This window comes from Olea europaea, unplaced genomic scaffold, assembly GCF_002742605.1.
Source record: "Olea europaea var. sylvestris unplaced genomic scaffold, O_europaea_v1 scaffold231, whole genome shotgun sequence".
Taxonomy (NCBI): Eukaryota; Viridiplantae; Streptophyta; class Magnoliopsida; order Lamiales; family Oleaceae; genus Olea; species Olea europaea.
This window is the reverse complement of record NW_019241194.1, coordinates 375,936-395,490: the sequence shown is the minus strand read 5'-3', so window position 1 is coordinate 395,490 and position 19,555 is coordinate 375,936. Positions and strand designations below refer to the sequence as shown.

At 36.7% G+C, this 19,555-nt stretch overlaps 1 protein-coding gene across 1 annotated transcript; it reads right to left on the bottom strand.

Moving 5' to 3' along the window:
- Positions 1–10,038: 10,038 nt before the first annotated feature.
- Positions 10,039–12,111, bottom strand: LOC111381473. Its single transcript, XM_023005261.1, has 5 exons — positions 11,616–12,111; positions 11,316–11,514; positions 10,817–11,219; positions 10,628–10,745; positions 10,039–10,253 (listed from the first exon to the last, which is right to left on the bottom strand). Exons 1-5 carry the CDS (start codon positions 12,109–12,111, stop codon positions 10,039–10,041), a joined length of 1,431 nt encoding a protein of 476 aa, XP_022861029.1.
- Positions 12,112–19,555: the final 7,444 nt, after the last annotated feature.

The following is a 19,555-nucleotide window of genomic DNA, read 5'->3' as shown; positions in this document are numbered from 1 at the left end:
TCTACATCACTAAATATGATAATGACATTCACTTAAGGAACCTACACTAATATCAAAGGTGCAATACTATAGTAGTTTCATCTTTGTTTTCAGTGCAATGGCATTGCATTTCTATTTCATTCTGCTTAACTTGAAAAAAAAAAATCTAACATAACTACATTGATCGACACATAATATAGATTATAGAAGCAACCAAAGGATCAGAAAACTAATTACGTTCTGCGGAAGTCCATGCCAACCAGCTAACCCTGCACCAGCAACATTTGATAAAATGTTAGATGAAGACATGGGTGTGGGATTTTTATCTCTCAACCTATCAAGTTTACCAAAACTTTGGTTTGGCACAATCCTGGAAACCCGTGCTATCTCTGTAAAGATATGAAGATAGGGAAATAGCAAGATTACAATTCAAAATCAGCAAAACAAAACCTCCGAAAAATGATAGATCATACAAATAGTGTTTTTCGATGAAATTGGACCGATCCAAAATAAAGATCTGATAGTTAGGTTCTCCAACATAACTTCTACAATTTAGCCAATCACTATTGTTTCTAATCTGTGAAGATACAGTTCTTGCAAGAGAAAAGTAGGAATTGTAAATACCCGACATAGCTTATAAAGTAATGGCTTTGAGCTCTAAGGTTAAGAGTAATAGAAGAAAAGGCAGGCGGAGAGAGAAATGGAGAACTCAAAAAAGTGATTTGCTTCAATTAAAAGGAGTAAATAAGTATTGAAAATTCATTGTGCAGAAATAGAATCCCTAAAATTCCTTGTCAATCTATTGTTTACCATTCAATTATAGTGATTGTTGACAATATTTGTTGACAATGTTTGATGTGTCAAAATTTGGATAATTGATTTAAAATACAGTTTTTAAAATTTTTTGAAATGGGAGAATGTGAAAATGCCAAATCATGATTGTCAACAAAACTTGTCAACCATCATTGTACGTGTAGTCTTTACCTCAAAAAGCGACACAAATAAAAAAAGAGAAATTAAAAAAAAAGGTGACAAAGGCTGAAAAAAGTGAAAAACAAGAAAAAAAGTGCACAAGTTTAAAACGTGACATAAACTCAAGAAAAGTGACATAACTTAAAAAAAAAAAAAAGTAACAAACACTAAAAAAAACATTCACTTTTTTTAGTGTAGTACTCGAGATAGTTGAAAGCATGGTTTTAGTCAACAAGTTGAACATATCATGATTTCGAAGGGAAAAAGTCGAACAAATCAAAACCATAACCAAGTTATCTATGAACGACAGCCAATTTAACTTCATATGTAGCTTTTAATCAACAAACAACTCCATAACATCCAATTGATATATATAACGCACCTTAATAAGGAAACAAGTCTAAGATGACAATAACAAACCCACAGGAAAAATTATCAAAGTTAGCACTATAGTTCATTCCAAATTTCCAATTGTGCAAAATATTGAATCCGATCGAGGGTGAATCCGACCAAGCCTCTCCAGGATCATCAAAATCAACTACTAATCCAAAACTTTACCCTTCATTAGCAATTTCATTGTATGGACTGCAAGAACGAATGGACACTTATGTAGAGAGTCTTTATATTTACATAACAGAGAGTTGTTCAAATTTGTCGAATTGGTCAATAAACTTTATAAGGATGCTTGTTCACAAAATTATTTATTTCGATTTAAACCACCGAAAGTGTACGGTTCGCAACAAGTAATAAAGTGGAATTTAGAGTTCTGAATATTGTCCCACAGAGATTGAGTAGTTCAATTTTACTTGCCGTAGCCTCAACCAAAAATATATTATCGAGAATGAATTTTTAACCTAAGAGAACCCTAATCTATATAGTTGTTTATGATTTGAATGAACTAAATATGCAAAATGATGTTTTAATGGACTAGAATGCAAATTAACTGTTTGGAACGCAAATTGGTTGCCCTAGGAATGTTGATTGCCCTAGGATCACGAATTTCCAAGCAATGTTCAATTTAACCCTAATCTCACAATTTGACAACACGATGAAATCTTGAAAAATCAATACTCCTAAATATATCCAACACCCTCTCTCGAGCAGCGTTAAACCTATTCTCATATATCACCAGTCTATATTTCTATGATGGATGCAAATGTACAAGAATGTACGTAGCTTTGTAAGCACTTAAAGATTTGCGTAGGGCATCGCAGTATATCTCTATCCTCTATCGGACCCTACTATGGATTATACCATGTTGAACCTATTCCACTTCTCTCAAATGCAAGAACAAGTCACCAAACTCACACAAATTACGTGCACAATAAGCGTGGAGAAAAGAATTAAATATCACATCACAAGGTTCATTGATCTCTTAGTACATGAAAACCTAGCCTAACATGGAGAAAAGAAGAAAATACATAATAATTGTAAGAATGGCATCACCAGTGAATGAATTGGCATATAATCTTCTTAATTTTCGAGTTTCTCCTCATAATTATGGCGTAAAATCCTCTCCAGTATGAGTTCTCCTTCTTCTCTAGACATTCTGCCCTTTATCTGACGATTTTGGGGGTTAATATATCACGTCTAAATGAACTTTCATAAGAGTTTTAACGAAAACAAGAAACTACAGACTTTGGCCCCGACTTTGGTCTATGCGACCGCATAGATGAAAAATTTTGGGCTTTAAACTCTCGGATACTATACATACGACCGCATGGCATTACTACTATGCGGTCGCATAGTAGTAGAAACTTCCAACAATTGCCAGTTTGGTTCTCGAACTTGTTTTCTTCAATTTTTGACCTTGTTCCTTCATTCTTTTCATTCCATAAATCAATATAGTCTCCAATCGGTACTTGGCTCAATCAAATCCTCGATTACTCTTTTGGGTCATCTTTTGGATAATTGCACTTTAATCCCTAAACTTTCTTTTTTTTCGTTTTAGTTCTTTTTCTTATCTTTTTTCCTTTGATCATCCCACATTATCCCCAAGTTGATACTCAGCTTGTTTGTGTTCTTGATTGGCCTTTTAGTTCATCATTTGGTTATCTGCACTTTAGTCCCTGAACTTTCATTTTCTTTCTTTTTGGCCCAATTTCACATCTTTTCCTTTGACTTTCACAACATCCATCAACATAACCTACAAAACAAAATTACATAGACTTAAGCCACATTCAAACTATAATTAACACAATGTAGTCATGTTTTGCGGCTCGAATAGGTGTGTAAAAACACACTTATCAAACCCCCAAACTTGAACTATTTTGTGTCTTAAAATAAGATAGTGACTTAACCCTACACAAAACATGCTTTATAACCTACCATTTCTCAGGATTGGAATTCAGAAATCGACACATGAAACAGTTTCAATAGTGTAAGAAAAAATCAACCCTTATTTGTAAATGCATACTCAACGTGTGTGTGTGTGTGTGTGTGTTCTCATGCCAATATATTAAGCTCATGATAGATTAAACTCGACCCATAGTGGTCTAATATATCCTTACCTTGCTCGAAATATACACACCCCCAAACTTATTCTTTTTACTCGATTATCCCAGGGTGTGTACTAAAGTTAGGAGTTTAAGTATCTATAGTCCTTACCCTCTCTTAGCTTGGATAGATCTCACTATTACATATTTACATGTCAACAAGTAAAGGCTCTACTAGATTTGATTGCTTCAACCCCTGAGATTAGACCAAGTTACTAGCCTTGCATTAAAGAACTAGTTTTATCAACCAAATGTCCAAGGGCTTTCTTCTCAATCTTGTATATTTTATTCGCTTTTTTTGAATTTTTATTTTAAATCATCTTCTCATTTGTTTTCTATATAACCCTTGTAACAAGCATTAGTCTGATGACTCCCAAACCAGTTGACCTTAGGGCATCAGGTTTTAGACTCTTGCAAGCTTATTCACTCGAGTTATAAATGCTCTATCAGATGACTGTTTTATTAACTTCTCTACATCTTGCTATATGACCTCTTTAGCGATCTTTGGGCTGGTGACTCCAAGAACAATTGGCTTTAGGGCACCAAGTTTCAAAATATCCTTATAAACTTACTTGCTCAAGTCATAAAGGCTTGGTGAGAAGTGTTATTTTTAAGCAAATTAGTTTTTCTAGACATTTAGTTTCTGAGACCAACCCCCAACTTAAGACGTTCACCTAATTCTCACCTTATTGGTCTAGGCAATCCACACAATATAACTCACGTACGGAGCCCTCATTCATCTCAATGTTACTCTATAATTTATCAACCATCACCAAACTATCCTAATTTGGTTTACAAGTGGGTACAATAGAGGTTTTTCTCGGATTTTTCTACTTCATTCAAGACTCCAATCACTAACCTAAAATGTTAAGCATGAGTGTGTGCAAAAGATTTGTCAAGTGTCACATCAACAGATTCAGGTTAATCAACATCAACACCATATTTACAATTCCTAGTGCATGTCTATTCCAATAATCTCATCATAGCTGGTAAGGCTATCAGGCCTACACAAGCACACAAGAAAAGAACTACAGTAAAGTAAATACCATATGCAAATTTTTTTATACACTCGACAAGCACACAATGTAGCGATAAATATAACAATTGAAATCGAAAATATATGCCAAAATACTAAAATGCGAAATCATGCCACCTTCCCCAAACTTATACAATACATTGTCCTCAATGTGAAAAGTAGAACTTTAATAGGCATAAGTAGGGACAAGTACAAAATAAATTCAAAACAGGGTAAACATGACTCTCCTGATCAATGTGGTGGTAGTGACAAAAAGCTGGGTCCTGTAGTGTCATCTCCTAGTGGTGGAGAGAGAAGGGACAAAATCTGCCTCAATAGCTCTGATTGCTAGGTTTGTTCGGCCTGCATAGCCTGAGTCATGGTCTCCAAACTAATTAAACAATTCCATATCTCATTCACTCGCCACTAGACACCGTCCATCTAGCCAACGTACATGCCCAATCTCCTATTAATGTTGTCAATTTCTCTCCGTGTTGCAAGGGCTCTCTACTGGTGTTTGATGCGAAGTTTTGTATGATTGCCATATCGTTCTGCACTTGTTGGATGTTTGTACTCATAGCCCCAAATGCTTGCTGAAGGCTTTGAATGTCCCGACTAGATCCTATCATAATAGCAAACATCTTCCTCAATAACTATTTATCGACATCAACTGGTGGTGGAGGAGCTTGTGGCATCTCTATATTTTCGGCTGCTTGTCCTGCTTCGGCCTGTCACCGCCTGTGCCATTCGTTCTCTATCTTTTCTTGATGTTTTTCCCTGGCTCAGCTCAATCCTGAGCCTCCCGTGTAGTGTGCTTGATGAAAGGGCTGGGCTTCTCAGGTGCTTCCCTTGATGGGATGGTGACACCGACAACCCTACAAATCCCGTTCATTAGGCTTAAGAATATCATTGAACTATGTCTATCTCCCCATATTCCAATTGTGTGTGCTTCATTATAGATGTAGGTGGCCAGATCAATCTTATTTCCCTGGACTAGATGATAAATGAACCCTGCCTTCAGATTCATGAAAATTGTCCTATGTGAGATGGACTCAATATTGTGACATATGAAAAGCCATAGGATGGCTATAGATGGCGTGAACTCAATCTAGTACCGATCTGCTGTGAGGAGGGGTCAAGCATTTTCTCGTCCCAAGAGTACCTTGGCTAATTCATTCCAATTAAAATTTCCCAAGATAAGGACCACGTCGTTCCATCTAGCTAGTAATAATCATGTATAACCACTGGTGAGAACATAATCCATTTTCCTCTCACCCATGTTTGATGTAGATGAGCTGACCCTGGAGTATCTATTTCAGCATTGAAGTTCGATTAAAATTCCCTAACCAGGCTTTCATAAATTAATTGAGGTCATTCCACCACTTTTTCCCATCCACAGCGTTGGACTAATGTGACTATCTCAAAATCGGGAAAATCATCGAGATTGACGAGCCTTTCTAGAATTGTTGCCTAATGGCTAATAGTGTTTGAAAAACGGGATGCATTCTCAGGTGTGAGAAATCTTCTTATGCCCCTTTTGGACCTCTCTGATATGTGCGGTCCCCGATGAAGATCCCACTTTTTGCTTGCCATTCGACACCCTTTTAGGTTGCATCCTGCAAAAGTGTATAATAGCGTATTAGAACACTACGTGTAAATGGATAGTGATAAGGAATGACGAAACGAACATAAAAACATAACCCTCCCAAACATCCTTCAATGTGCCCTTGTACCAAGTTGGTGTGCAAAAAATAGCTAATATGTCTCGAAATAGACTTTGTATCATGAAAATGCTAAACACCAACAAAACTTAGCTCAATCATGCACCCATGATCGACTTAGGACTTTCACGCTGGGCACCGTCGAGAAACATTGAAATTTTCCCGAACGATCTTTGGGCGTATGGAAGTATTAAATTTAGTCGAGCACATATTCAAATTTTGGGTCATTTGGACGTCGTTTGGGGCGTCAGATTATGAGGCCAAGTGGGTGACGTGAGGTGCAGTGACTTAGCCATGTCATGCCTACATGTGTGCAATTTGAAGTTCAATGCTTTTCCACCTAATTTTTCTACACATCTATCATAATACTCAATACTATATCAATGTTGATTACCACCAATGCAACCTTCACAAAATTTCACAAAACCCGTCACTTAGGATTTGTATCAAACACCTTGTGTGCATAATGGGAATTTCTTGACTTTGGCAATTGATACTTTATAATCTAGATCCTTTTTTCACAAAACACTCACAATCACAACAACACCCAAACTCTATCAAATTCAAAAAATCAAAATTCAAAAATCAAAATATCCCCAATTTTGAAATTGATAGAATAGTGTTTAGAAAACTTACCTTGCAAAATTGTGGGAATTTGGAATAATGAATACTACCACCAACTGAATGCTAAATGATGTTGTGATGTGAGTAATGAATTGTGTTGTTTGTGATGGGTTGTGGGTAGTGTAGGTGGTCATGAGTTGAGAGGTTGTGGAGAGGGACTCATGTGTTTTAGTGTGTGAGTGTCTTGTTTGTGCATGTGTCTTATAAAACCATTTTTTTTATTGCTCTATGTAACCGCATAGAGTTGATGCTTGAGGTCGCATAGATCAAAATAGCAGGGCCATTTTAGGCCCTGCATCCTGCCATACAATCGCAAGGCAGGTATGTCTGTGCGGTCGCATAGACTACCTGTTGCACCAATTTTTTTTTAGATGCATGTGGACAACAATTAAAAAAAATTTCAACCAAAATTTTGTCAATTTCTTTTCCCAAAATCTCAATTTTTAAATTGTGACTTCGATATGGCTTTTCACCTACTAAAAAAACACATTTGAAACCACATGGGATAAGTATAGGTCATAGACTTAGTTCCAAACCACTTTTTAATTTTGAAATCACCCTTGATCCTTAAAAAGTTTTAAAAATCACAGTATTTGCATAGAATTGTGTGAGACTTCTTCCCAACCACCAAAATACAAATTTGAACTTCCTGAATTGTGATCAATGCAGTGGGGCGTGTATGGAACATGCTTCGACTCCATGTGACATACATAGATGATCGATGACCTAAATATCTAAAATTCAATCGTAAAATTGAAGAATTTCTAAGTTAATGTAACAAATAATCAAAAGGATACAATGGGTTGCCTCCTACCAAGCGCTAGTTTATAGTCGATAGCTCGTTTCTCTAGTGTCTACTTCATTCTGGTGTATTGAGATGGACGGTGGACTTTTCTTTGGAAAATTCTCCACTCTAATAGTACTTCAGCCTCTGTCCATTGACTGTGAAGGTTCATTTGCTTTCATGGCAAATTTCAATAGCCCCATTTGGTAGCACCTTCATAATAGTGTAGGGATCTGACCACATTGACCTCAATTTGCCCGAGAAGAGTTTGAGTCTCGAGTTATATAGTAGCACATTCTAACCCACTTTGAATTCTCGCCTTTGAATGTGTAAATCATGTAACTTTTTGGTACATTCCTTATAGAGTTTTGAATTCTCAAATGCTTCCATTCTGAACTCATCCAATTCACTAAGTTGTAACAGACGCTTCTCATTGGCTGCTTTCAAATCTATATTCAACTGTTTCATTGCCTAATATGCCCAGTGCTCTAACTCAAGTGGTAAGTGGCATGCTTTCCCAAAAATAAGGAAGAATGGAGACATGCCTATGGGTGTCTTGAATGCTGTTATGTATGCCCATGATGCATCGTCCAACTTCATAGACCAATATTTCCTCAAAGAGCTCATTGTGACTTCAAGTATCATCTTCAACTGCCGATTTGAGACTTCAACTTGCCCGCTAGTTTGAGAATGACATGGGGTGGCTACTCTATGTTTGATGCCATATTTACTCAAGAGCTACTCAAGCTGGTGATTGTAGAAATGTTTGCCCCCATAACTGATTATAGCCTGCGATGTGTAATAAAAGGTGAAGATGTACTTCTTTAGAAATTCAATTACCATCTTAGCATTGTTGGTTGGAAATACTGCTGCTTTCACCCATTTTGATACATAGTCAACTGCTACTAGGATGTATTGGTTGGACAACGATGGAGGGAACGGTCCCATAAAGTCAATTTCCCAAGCATCGAATATCTCCACCTCTAAGATATTGTTTAGTGGCATTTCATTCCTCCCTGAGGTATTCCTAGTGCGTTGACATCTATCACATATCTTGATAAACTCAAAAAAGGCATCTATGAACAATGTAGGCCCCTAAAACCCTAACTGTAAAATCTTCGTACCACTCTTTGAAGCTCCAAAATGTCCTGCATAAGTAGATGAATGGCAATGCTCCAGAATCTCGAGCATTTTTTTTCTTCAGGCACACATCTCCTTATAATCTGATCTGTCCCACGCCTATAGAGAATAGGGTCTTTCCAGAAGTAGTACTTTAGTTCGACAAAGAAATTTTTCCTCTGGTGACTTGAGTAATCTGGCGGTGGGATGGACTTAGCCAAATAGTTGACAATATCTACACACCACGGTGCTTTTTCTACACTAAACATCTATTCATCTGGAAAAATCTCGTTGATATCCATTGACTTTTTTGGTTCTTCAAACTCCAATCGCGATAGACATGCCTATGGGTGTCTTGAATGTTGTTATGTAAGCCCACGATGCATCGTCCGACTTCTTAGACCAATCTTTCCTCGAAGAGCTCATTGTGACTTCAAGTATCATCTTCAACTGGCGATTTGAGACTTCAACTTGCCCGCTAGTTTGAGGATGACATGGGGTGGCTACTCGATGTTTAATGCCATATTTACTCAAGAGCTGCTCAAGCTGGTGATTGTAGAAATGTTTGGCCCCACAACTGATTATAGCCTGCGGTGTGTCATAACAGGTGAAGATGTACTTCTTTAGAAATCCAATTACCACCTTAGCATTGTTGGTTGGAAATACTGCTGCTTTCACCAGTTTTGATACATAGTCAACTGTTACCACGATGTATTAGTTGGACAACGATGGAGGGAACGGACCCATAAAGTTAATTTCCCAAGCATCGAATAGTTCCACTTCCAAGATATTGTTTAGTGGCATTTCATTCCTCCCTGAGCTATTCCTAGTGCATTGACATCTATCACATCTCTTGATAAATTCAAAAAAGGCATCTATCAACAATGTAAGCCCCTAAAACCCTAACTAAAAAATCTTCACACCAGTCTTTGAAGCTCCAAAATGTCCCGCATAAGCAGATGAATGGCAATGCTCCAGAATCTTAGGAACTTTTTCTTCAGGCACACATCTTCTTATAATCTAATCTGCCCCACGCCTATAGAGAATGGGTCTTCCCAGAAGTAGTACTTCAGTTCGGCAAAGAAATTTTTCCTCTGGTGACTTGAGTAATCTGGCGGTAGGATGGACTTAGCATCCTTCTTTGTCATCAGATATTTCAGTGCGACATGATCTGTGTAGATTGACCTTGGACCCCAAAAGATATGACCTGAATTTGTCGAATGCATATACCATAGCTAATAGGTTCTTTTCATTGGTTGCATAATTAATTTGAGCATCATTCAGTGTTCTGCTTGCATAGTAAATCATATGAAAAACCTTATTTCTTCTCTATCCTAATACTGCACCCACAACATGATCACTGGCATTACACATTAGTTCAAAGGATAATTCCCAATCTGGTGCTCCAACTATCGATGTTGACATGAGTTTCTCCTTCAAAGTGTTGAAAGCTATCAGGCATTTCTCATTAAACTCAAACAGCACGTCTTTCATCAATAGGTTGCATAGTGGCTTAATGTTTCGAAAAGTCCTTGATGAATCTTCTGTAAAATCCAACATGTCCCAGAAAATAGTAAACACCCTTAACTAATGTAGGTGGTGGTAGCTTTTCAATGACCTATATCTTTGCTTTGTCCACTTCGATTTCCTTTGCTGGTGCTCGATGTCCTAACAAAATCCCCTCCTGTAACATAAAGTGGCATTTCTCGCAATTCAATACCAAATTAGTTCCATGTATCTTTGTAAGACCAAATCCAAGTGCTCCAAACACTCTTCAAACAAAGACCCAAAGATCGAGAAATCATCCATGAATATTTCTATGAACTTCTCTACCATGTCTGAAAAAATTGCATGCACCTCTGAAATGTGGTAGGAGCATTGCAAAGGCCGAAGGACAATCCTAGGGTATGCAAGGTACCATAAGGATAGGTGAAAGTTGTTTTCTCCTGGTCATCTGGTGCCACTGGTATCTGAATGTAACCTAAGTACCCATCGAGGAAGCAGTAATGTGAGTGGCCTACCAATCTTTCTAGCATCTAATCAATAAACGGAAGGGAAAATGATCTTTCCTTGTAGTTGTATTTAGTTTATGGTAATCAATGCAAACCCTCCATCCCGTCACTATTCTGGTAAGAATTAGCTCATTCTTCTCATTTGGCACTACCATGATTCCATCTTTCTTTGGCACTACTTGAACTGGGTTAGTCCATGCACTGTCTGATATTGAATATATGATTTCTGCATCTAGAATCTTGAGTACCTCTACTCCGACCACTTCCTTTATATTTGGATTCAACCTCCTTTGACTCTCTATGGTTGGGTAGAAATTTTCCTCTATGAGAATCTTATGCATACATAGTGAAGGGCTGATCCCTTTGATATCTACTATAGTCCATGCAATCGTTATTTTATTTTTCCTGAGTACCCTAAGCAGTTTTTCCTCTTCTACTTCGCTGACTGTGTTTGAGATAATAAACGAAAGTGTACAATACTCTCCCAAGTAGGCATATCTGAGATGTGGTGGCATTTGCTTGAGTTCCAATTTAGGTGGCTACTGAATGGATGGTAGTGGCTTTTCGGGTCGTATTCCAAGCTTCTCAAAATACCTTATGCGTGTATAAGTTGGGTTGGTATCCAAAAAGCTAGCACATGTTTCCATCTCCGCAGAATCAGAATGTGTCGACTGAAAGTTTGAAATGCAAGCCTCATAAGCATTTGACAGATTATGTAGTAGAAATGAATCTTGAACCACATTTTCAATCATGTCGATATGGAAGTAGCTAACTCTGTAAGTCGATTCATCGCCTTAAAGACATTAAAGGTAATCTATTATTCTCTCAATCATAGAAGCAACTGTCCTTTATGAACATCAATCAGAGTTGTGCCTATGGTAAAGAAAGGTCTACCCAATATCAGTGAAATATCCTTGTCTTCCTTCATATCCAAAATGAGAAAATCCGCAGGAAAGATGAATTTTTCCACTTTGATCAGCACGTCTTCAATTATCCCTCGTGGATGTGTCAAGGATCTATCAGCTAAATGCAATGTTACAGTGGTAGCCTTAGCCTCTCCCAATCCAAGTTTCCTGAAAATAGACAGAGGTATTAAATTTATACTTGCACCAAGATCACATAAAGCATTATCGAAATATACTTCACAAATAGTACAAAAGAGAGTGAAACTCTTTGGATCTTTCAATTTTGGTGGAATCATTTTCTGAATCCTGACGTAGCATTCCTCAGTTAGCATGACCATCTCATGTTTTCCTAGCTTACGTTTGTTTGACAAGATGTCTTTCAGGAATTTTACGTAGCTAGGCATCTGGACTAGTGTTTCGACAAATGGGATGTTTATGTAAAGCTTCTTGAAAACTTTGAGAAACTTTTTATATTGCTGCTCCATCTTCTACTTCTTTAGCCTCTGTAGAAATGGAATGGGAGGCTCATGAGAGTTGATGATTACTATTGCTTTATCATATGATGTGCCTGAATCTTCCGTTGGGATAGATTCTTTTATCTGCTTATCATGCTCTACAGTCTCTTTTTGTAGGATTGTTGTTTCTCTATTTACACTTGGCCTTTTGATGTGTATTTCTAGTAGCTGCATTCCACTTTGAGTTGTAATTGTCTTAGCATATTCTTTTGAATTTATTTCCATGTTGCTTGGCAAACTACCTGGTGCTCTATCAATTGAAGAAACTGCCATCCGTCCCATTTGAGTCTCCAGATTTTTTATACGACATTTTGATCTTAAAGAGTGGCTTCGATTTTTCTCATGAACTGATTATTAGCTTCCATGTACTGATTAGTCTTTTCCATGAGTTTTTCGAACATCTCTTCCAATTGAGGCTTTTTCTCTTGCTGCTGATACTGGCCATGTGGCCTATTCTGATTTTGGTTGCTCCACGAGAAGTTAGGTTGCTTTTTCCAACTTGGATTGTATGTTTTTCCAAATGAATTATTTTGCTAGCGTTATCCCCACTGAGCAAAATCTGTCTGCTCTATTCCTTGTACCAAGATTGGACACTCTATAGTTACATGTTCAGCTCCACATTCCTCACAACTGACCTTCTTCGTCTGTGCTATGTTAGCTAATTGTGATATGTTTTACACCTTGTGAAATAATAAATCAATATTTGCAGACAAGGTAGAATATGTGTCCACTTCATAATCTCCCGGTGTTCTCTTCTGAATTAGTCGTTCTGATGTCCACATAGCTGATGTAGCAGCCATTGTCTCAAATAGTTTTAGTGCTTCATTAATTGTTTTTGTGGATAGTGATCTGTTAGATGAAGAGTCAACCATGCTCATGAAGGCTGAAAGTAATCCTGTGTAAAAGTATTGGACTTGGAGTCCCTTGCTAATCCCCTGATGTGGACACTTTCGCAGCATATTTTTGAACCTATTCCAGGCTTCATCAAAGTTCTCTGAGTCACCTTGACAGAAAACAAATATGTCATGCTTAAGCTTTGTAATTTTGGCGAACGAGAAAAACTTGGTGTAAAATTTCTGTGCTAAATCATTCCATGTAGTAATGCAGGCGATTGGTTGCGAATCCAGCCATTTTATTGCCTTGTCACACAGTGTATTTGGGAACGGCCTTATTTTGATAGCATCATCTGAAATTCCTTGATACTTGAAGGGTTGACACATCTCTAAAAGGTGAGAGACATGCGTATGTGGGATCTCTTCAGCTCTGCCATAGAATTTATATCCATTTTAAAATAGTTGTATCATGTTGGTCTTCAATTGAAAGTTAGGCTATCCAAACGGTGGATACACGATGCTTTATTGGCTTTGAATTATCTGAGGAATCATGAAATATCCTACAAGCATATTTGCCTTCTTCCGCTGCCCCTTTTTCATTGGCAAAAGGTGGGATTGTTCAGTACATTAACCATTTGTTGTTGTGCTTCTCTGGTTTTTCACTACATTCGATGTAAAGTTCGTTCTATTTTTAGATCAGCTGGAATTAGGCTCCAGTAGATCTTAACATGCAATTCTACGACAAAAATCAGCAATAACACTTAGATATTGGAATAATTCAAATAACAACATGAAATGAGAATAGCATAATAGAATGAAGAGATTAACGTTTATATTAGTGCCAATATAAATAAGATTAAACAAATACTCAATCCCTAGAAACGATGCCAAAAACTTGTTATTTCGATTTAAACCACCGCAAGTGTACATTTCACAACAAGTAATGAATTGAAATTTAGAGTTTCGAATATCGTCCTACAGAGATTAAGTAGTACAATTTTACCTACTCTAGCCTTAGCTAAAACAATATTATCGAGAATGAATTTTTAACCTAAGAAAACCCTAATCTCAAGATAACCCTAATTTCTACAATTGTTTAAGATTTGAATGAACTAAATATGAAAAATGATGTTTCAATGAACTAGAATGCAAATTAACCATTTGGAACGCAAATTGGTTGTACTTAATAAATGTTTAATGCACTAGGATTACGAATTCTCGAGCAATGTCCAATTTAACCCTAATCTCAAAATTTGACAACACGATGAGATCTTGAAAAATCAATGCTCCTAAATATATCCAACACCCTCTCTCGAGCAGCGTTAAAACTATTCTCATATAACATCAGCTTATATTTCTATGACGGATGCAAATGTACAAGAATGCATGCAGTTTTATGAGCACTTAAATATTTATATAGGGCATATCGGTATATCTCTATCCCATATCGGACCCTACGATGGTTTATACCATACCGAACCTATTCTACTTCTCTCAAACACAAGAATAATTCACAAAACTCACGCAAATTACATGCATAACAAGCGTGGAGAAAATAAGTACATATAAACCATTCTAAATAAATCAAAATGAATTTTAATGTCAAAATCATCAAATAAAGAATTAAAGATCACATCACAAGGGTCATTGATCCCCTAGTACATGAAAACCTAGCCTAACATGGAGAAAAGAACAAAATACATAATAGTTGTAAGAACGGCATCACCAGTGAATGAATTGGCTAGAAATCTTCTTAATTTTTGCATTTTTCCTTGTAATTATGGCATGAAATCCTCTCCAATATGAGTTCTCCTTCTTCCCCAGACATTCTACCCTTTATCTAACAGTTTTAGGGTTTATATATCACGTCTAAACAAAGTTCCACAAGAGTTTTAACAAAAACAGGAAACTACAAATTTCAACCTCGACTTTGGTCTATGTAACCGCATAGATGAAAAAATTCTGGGCTTTAAACTCTCAGATGCCATGCATGCGACCGCATGGCATTACTACTATGTAGTCGCATAGTAGTAGAAACATCCAACAATTGCCAGTTTGGTCCTTGAACTTGTTTTCTTCAATTTTTGACCTCGTTCCTTCATTCTTTTCATTCCACAAATCAATAGTGGTCTCCAATTGGTACTTGGCTCAATCAAATTCTCAATTAATCCTTTGGGTCATCTTTGGATAATTGCCCTTTAATCCGTAAACTTTCATTTTTCTTTGTTTTGGTCATTTTTCTTGTCTTTCTTCCTTTGATCATCCCACATTATCCCCAAGTTGATACTCAACTTATTTGCGTTCTTAATTTACCTTTTAGTTTAACTTTTTCCTATTTGCAATTTAGTCATTGAACTTTCATTTTCTGTCATTTTGGCCCGACTTCGCATCTTTTCCATTGACTTTCACAACATCCATCAATATAACCTACAAAACAAAATTACATAGACTTAAACTACATTCCAACTATAATTAACACAATGTAGTCATGTTTTGCGTCTTGAATAGGTGTATAAAAACACATTTATCAATGCTTCTACAATTTATATAAAAGCCATATGATGTTTATTTTTAATACAACATGTTGTTAAGTGTAAATTCCAATTTAGACATTTTGTCAAACACCTTGATGATATCTTAGAAAATCAAAGGGAAAGAGTGTCATTCTGGAGCTAATCTAAAATTAAGTGCAATTTTTTTAATGCATTTAAACACAAACTTTATCATCAAAAAGTTGATTAAACTTTTGAGCTGCAAAGATTGCCAGACTTTATTATCAGTTTCTATAACTTCTTGTTGTCATTGTTGAATGTGAGACAAAATAGCTTGCAGATACCCTGAATGTCATTGTTTGCTTAAATTTGAAGGCCCCCATTGAAAATCCATGATGACTTTCCATAAGATCAACAAGGGTAATCTTTCTACAGTTGCCAATATCCAATCAATCAAACTATTTACAGATTTATAAGATTTTCTCTGAAACCATACCCATCTCATTGAGCTTTTAAATAACATACTTTGACTTACTACCATATAGCCAGTGGAAGGAAAAACAAATAAAAAAAAGGATAAAAAGCAATACTTAATGCAATTCTTTTGAAGAAATTATAATATATTCACCATCTCAACAAATTTATAATACATTTGAGGTTTTACTCTACAAGAACATTTGAGTCGAAGTCGGAGCTAAAGTCGGATTAAAGGTTTCTCAAAACTTATCTGATTCAGCAATTTTTCCTTCTTATTTGGATTTTTGTTGTGGGTGTTAATGGTATGAATGTAATTAATATGGTAATAGTAGTTTTGATTAGTTTTAAGGTATTAATCAAATACTTAATTTTTTTAGGGTATTGTACCCAATTTTCCCAACATCGAATAACTACGTATTTCGCAATGGACCAAAGCCCAAAATGGCTAGTGATAGCAATGGATTATTCCATTTTCACAAGTTTTTTAATTGGCTATTTAGGGAAGAGGTCAAAAAGATATGGCGATGGAATGGCTTGAAGTAGTGCTGCCTCTGGGAATAATAGCTGATGTTATGTCTCACCACTGAGGCTCCAATCAAACACCATGTTACAAACTATATAGAGTGTAAAGTCAGCAATCAGTTAGAAAATAGATCAAAAGAGAAGCTAATGCTCCTTGCTCCGAAATTCATCACACTGTCGGCAAAAGCTCTCTCTGAATTTGCTAAAACTGTCCCTATATCCGTAGCTCCCTTTAGTCGAAACCCTTACTATTTTTTAAATTATATGTGGGCAATATTTAGGAATGATTGATGTAACATTTTTTTTTAATAAATGTCAAAACTATCAGCATAGGACATAAGATTGCTGACCCTTTGCCAATTTATTAAATGCATAGCAAACTAAATGATTTGTATACAACGTGGGAGATGTCGCCACAGTTCTAATCCAATGGTAGCCACTTCGGCTGGAAACCTATAAATGAGAAACTCTTGTAGTATTTGTTTTTAACACAACTCTTTACATTAGAAGCTATCATTTGCCTTCTCTCCTGCTTATTTCACACTCTTGTTTGTTAGAGTTTATATTATCTTGCTTTAGTGGAGTTGTTAGTGATTGATTATTATTATGCAATCGTCTCTAAATATACTGTCTATAATCTTAACATTTTGGTCTTGTGTTATAGAGCATCTCCCACGTCCAAATGTGGTAACCTCATCTAACCAAGTCTTCGATCGAACGTGTTGAAATTTCTTTGTGTGGACGTGAGTGAACCTACATCTTTTTTTCCACGTGATCATCACGAAAAATAGGCTCCAAAGATTAGCACATGGGAAAGCCCTTAAAAAAAGTTGACAGGAAAAGTTCATTTTGGGAGCCTATTCAATTTGAAGAAGAGAGACGTTCTTAAAAAAAATCATCAAATACCTCGAGAAGAGCTGCTTGCTAGATTCCTATATATTCTTTGAACAAGGGATAAACTCGATTGCTCAAAGAAATGCTACATAAGTTCTAGCAATAAAGAGTCAGGGCCTCGGAGAGCTAGGGAATATCTTGAAGAAAGGGAATCCTCTCATGCTGGTCCAGCAACACGACACCAATTCCATTAGCAGCATCGATGAGATAGGTCCAGAATAGTCGCTAGACTCATAAAAGAGGTGGCTACCATGGCTACAAACATAAGGAACATCACTTAGCAAAATATTGACATGCAAGAACTGCTAAGGAATAAGCAAAATCATGGAGGATAACCAATCCCCCATATGCAACCCACGAAAGTACTTTCTTTCATGGCCCCTCCACAAATGAACTATCATCATGGGGAAAATGAGGTTTAATGCCAAATAGCTAATTATCAACATTACTCAAGGGAAAAAGCCTCTCATGAATGGGAAGTTGAGGTTGATATTTCTACCAACTATGCCACTAATCGACCCCATAAAGTCCCATTCAACTTTCATCCGAATTATAAGCTGAAAATACTTGCCTCAAAGGTCCATGAGTGTCTTCATAAGTTGAGCCCCAAGCAGCCAAGAAATTAGTAGGCTCAACTTTCCCTTATACCTAGAAATAGGCAGTAAGCATCACCTCAGTTCAACAAACGAAATGAACTTGCCTATGGAAACTTGAGTCACAATCGTCCACTTACGAATAGTTAGCTAAAGAGGGAAAAACAAGCTAGTCCCAAGTTACCTTAGTAGCTTAACCCTAAGGGATTCTACTCTAGCTATGAACGTAGAGCTTAAAGGGTTTCGCTCTAGCTGTGAAATGCAGAGCCTTCTAATTATCCCTAAGTGGGGTGGTTGAAGTATAGTACACTAGACTCTCTAAAGAAAGCATCAGAAGTTGGCTAGATTTCAAAAAGGCTTTCCTCAAGCACTTCATGCTACTAAAGATTGTGAATGGTCGATACAGCACCTCTAGTACATAAGGCAACAATAAGGAAAGTCGTTGAAAAGTTTCTTATCCTGTTTTACCGATGAGATGACCTATTACGTGTAATTCACAGATAGAGAAATGCTATCAGTCCTAAAGCGATGACTAGACCCTGAACAAGGGTAGGCCCTAGAATAAGAGAAAGATGTCAAGATGGTGAATGCTTATGAAGTAGAGGTAGTCTATGAAGTAATGAAAGTCCTTGAAGAAGAAAGAGCTGTGAAGACCTGGCATACTTTGATGAATCAAATCCTCACATTATTGATTAAAAACCTCAAACAAGCCCAGAAAAAGAGTTAGAAAAGTTTTCTAGTGGATCCCTAGCACCCATCCAAATCCTTGCAGATTGGGAAAGATATGTCAAATGAGGCAAGGAGAAGCTAAAAAGCTTTTTGAGCAAAAATTTGGATTTCTTTACTTAGAGGCATAAGGACATGATTAGCATTAACCCAAGAGTTTGTTGCCATCACATGAAGATTGATCCTAAAGCTATACTTCATTGCCAGAAAATGAGGACCCTCAACCCAGAGAGTTATGAAGCCCTGAGAGATGAAATGAAAAAGTTTATTGAAAATTTTTTCATTTGGGAACCAACTTATCCGAAGTGGGTGTCGAATCATATCCTAGTTAAGAAACTCAAGTCTGGATTTTTGGTTGAACCATGCGACCACATGGAAAAATACTATGCGATCGCATAGTTTATTTTTTGACGAATTTTCCAATTTTAGCAATTTTTCATATTTTGTTAGATTATTTTCCATATTTTGGCGATTATGATCGACTTTTGTACGATTTTTACCTAGCTTTTAGGTTTAGTATAAATAGGAGTTTCCATTCAATTGTTAAAAACTTTTGACATTATTGATATTGAATTAAAGTGAGACATATTGTCTTCTCTTCATCGTTCTTCAACAACTTTGAACTTATCAAGTGTTAACTTGTGGCGTTCAAATAACCGGATTTAATTCTTGGATTGCGTGATCATGGGGTCTTTCAAGCGTCGTTCTTGTTGGGTTTTTGGGTTTGACTTTCTTTTGGGTTAATCCTAAACTTTGGATTAATTTGGCTTTCTTGGGTTCGTCAATCTCGTTGTGGGTTTCATAGTCAATGTTGCTACGTGGTTCGCATCAGTTGGTATCAGAGGTTTGGCTCCAAATTAATTGAAGGTTATATCTT

Excerpts from the sequence above, each read along its gene's own strand:
- LOC111381473 (XM_023005261.1), bottom strand. The coding sequence starts at position 12,111 with ATGGAGCAGCAATATAAAAAGTTTCTCAAAGTTTTCAAGAAGCTTTAC. Across the intron at positions 11,515-11,615 it reads GGATATTTCACTGATATTGG|GCGATGAATCGACTTACAGA; the intron begins GTAGACCTTTCT and ends AATGTCTTTAAG. Across the intron at positions 11,220-11,315 it reads CCAACTTATACACGCATAAG|ATATGCCTACTTGGGAGAGT; the intron begins GTATTTTGAGAA and ends ACCACATCTCAG.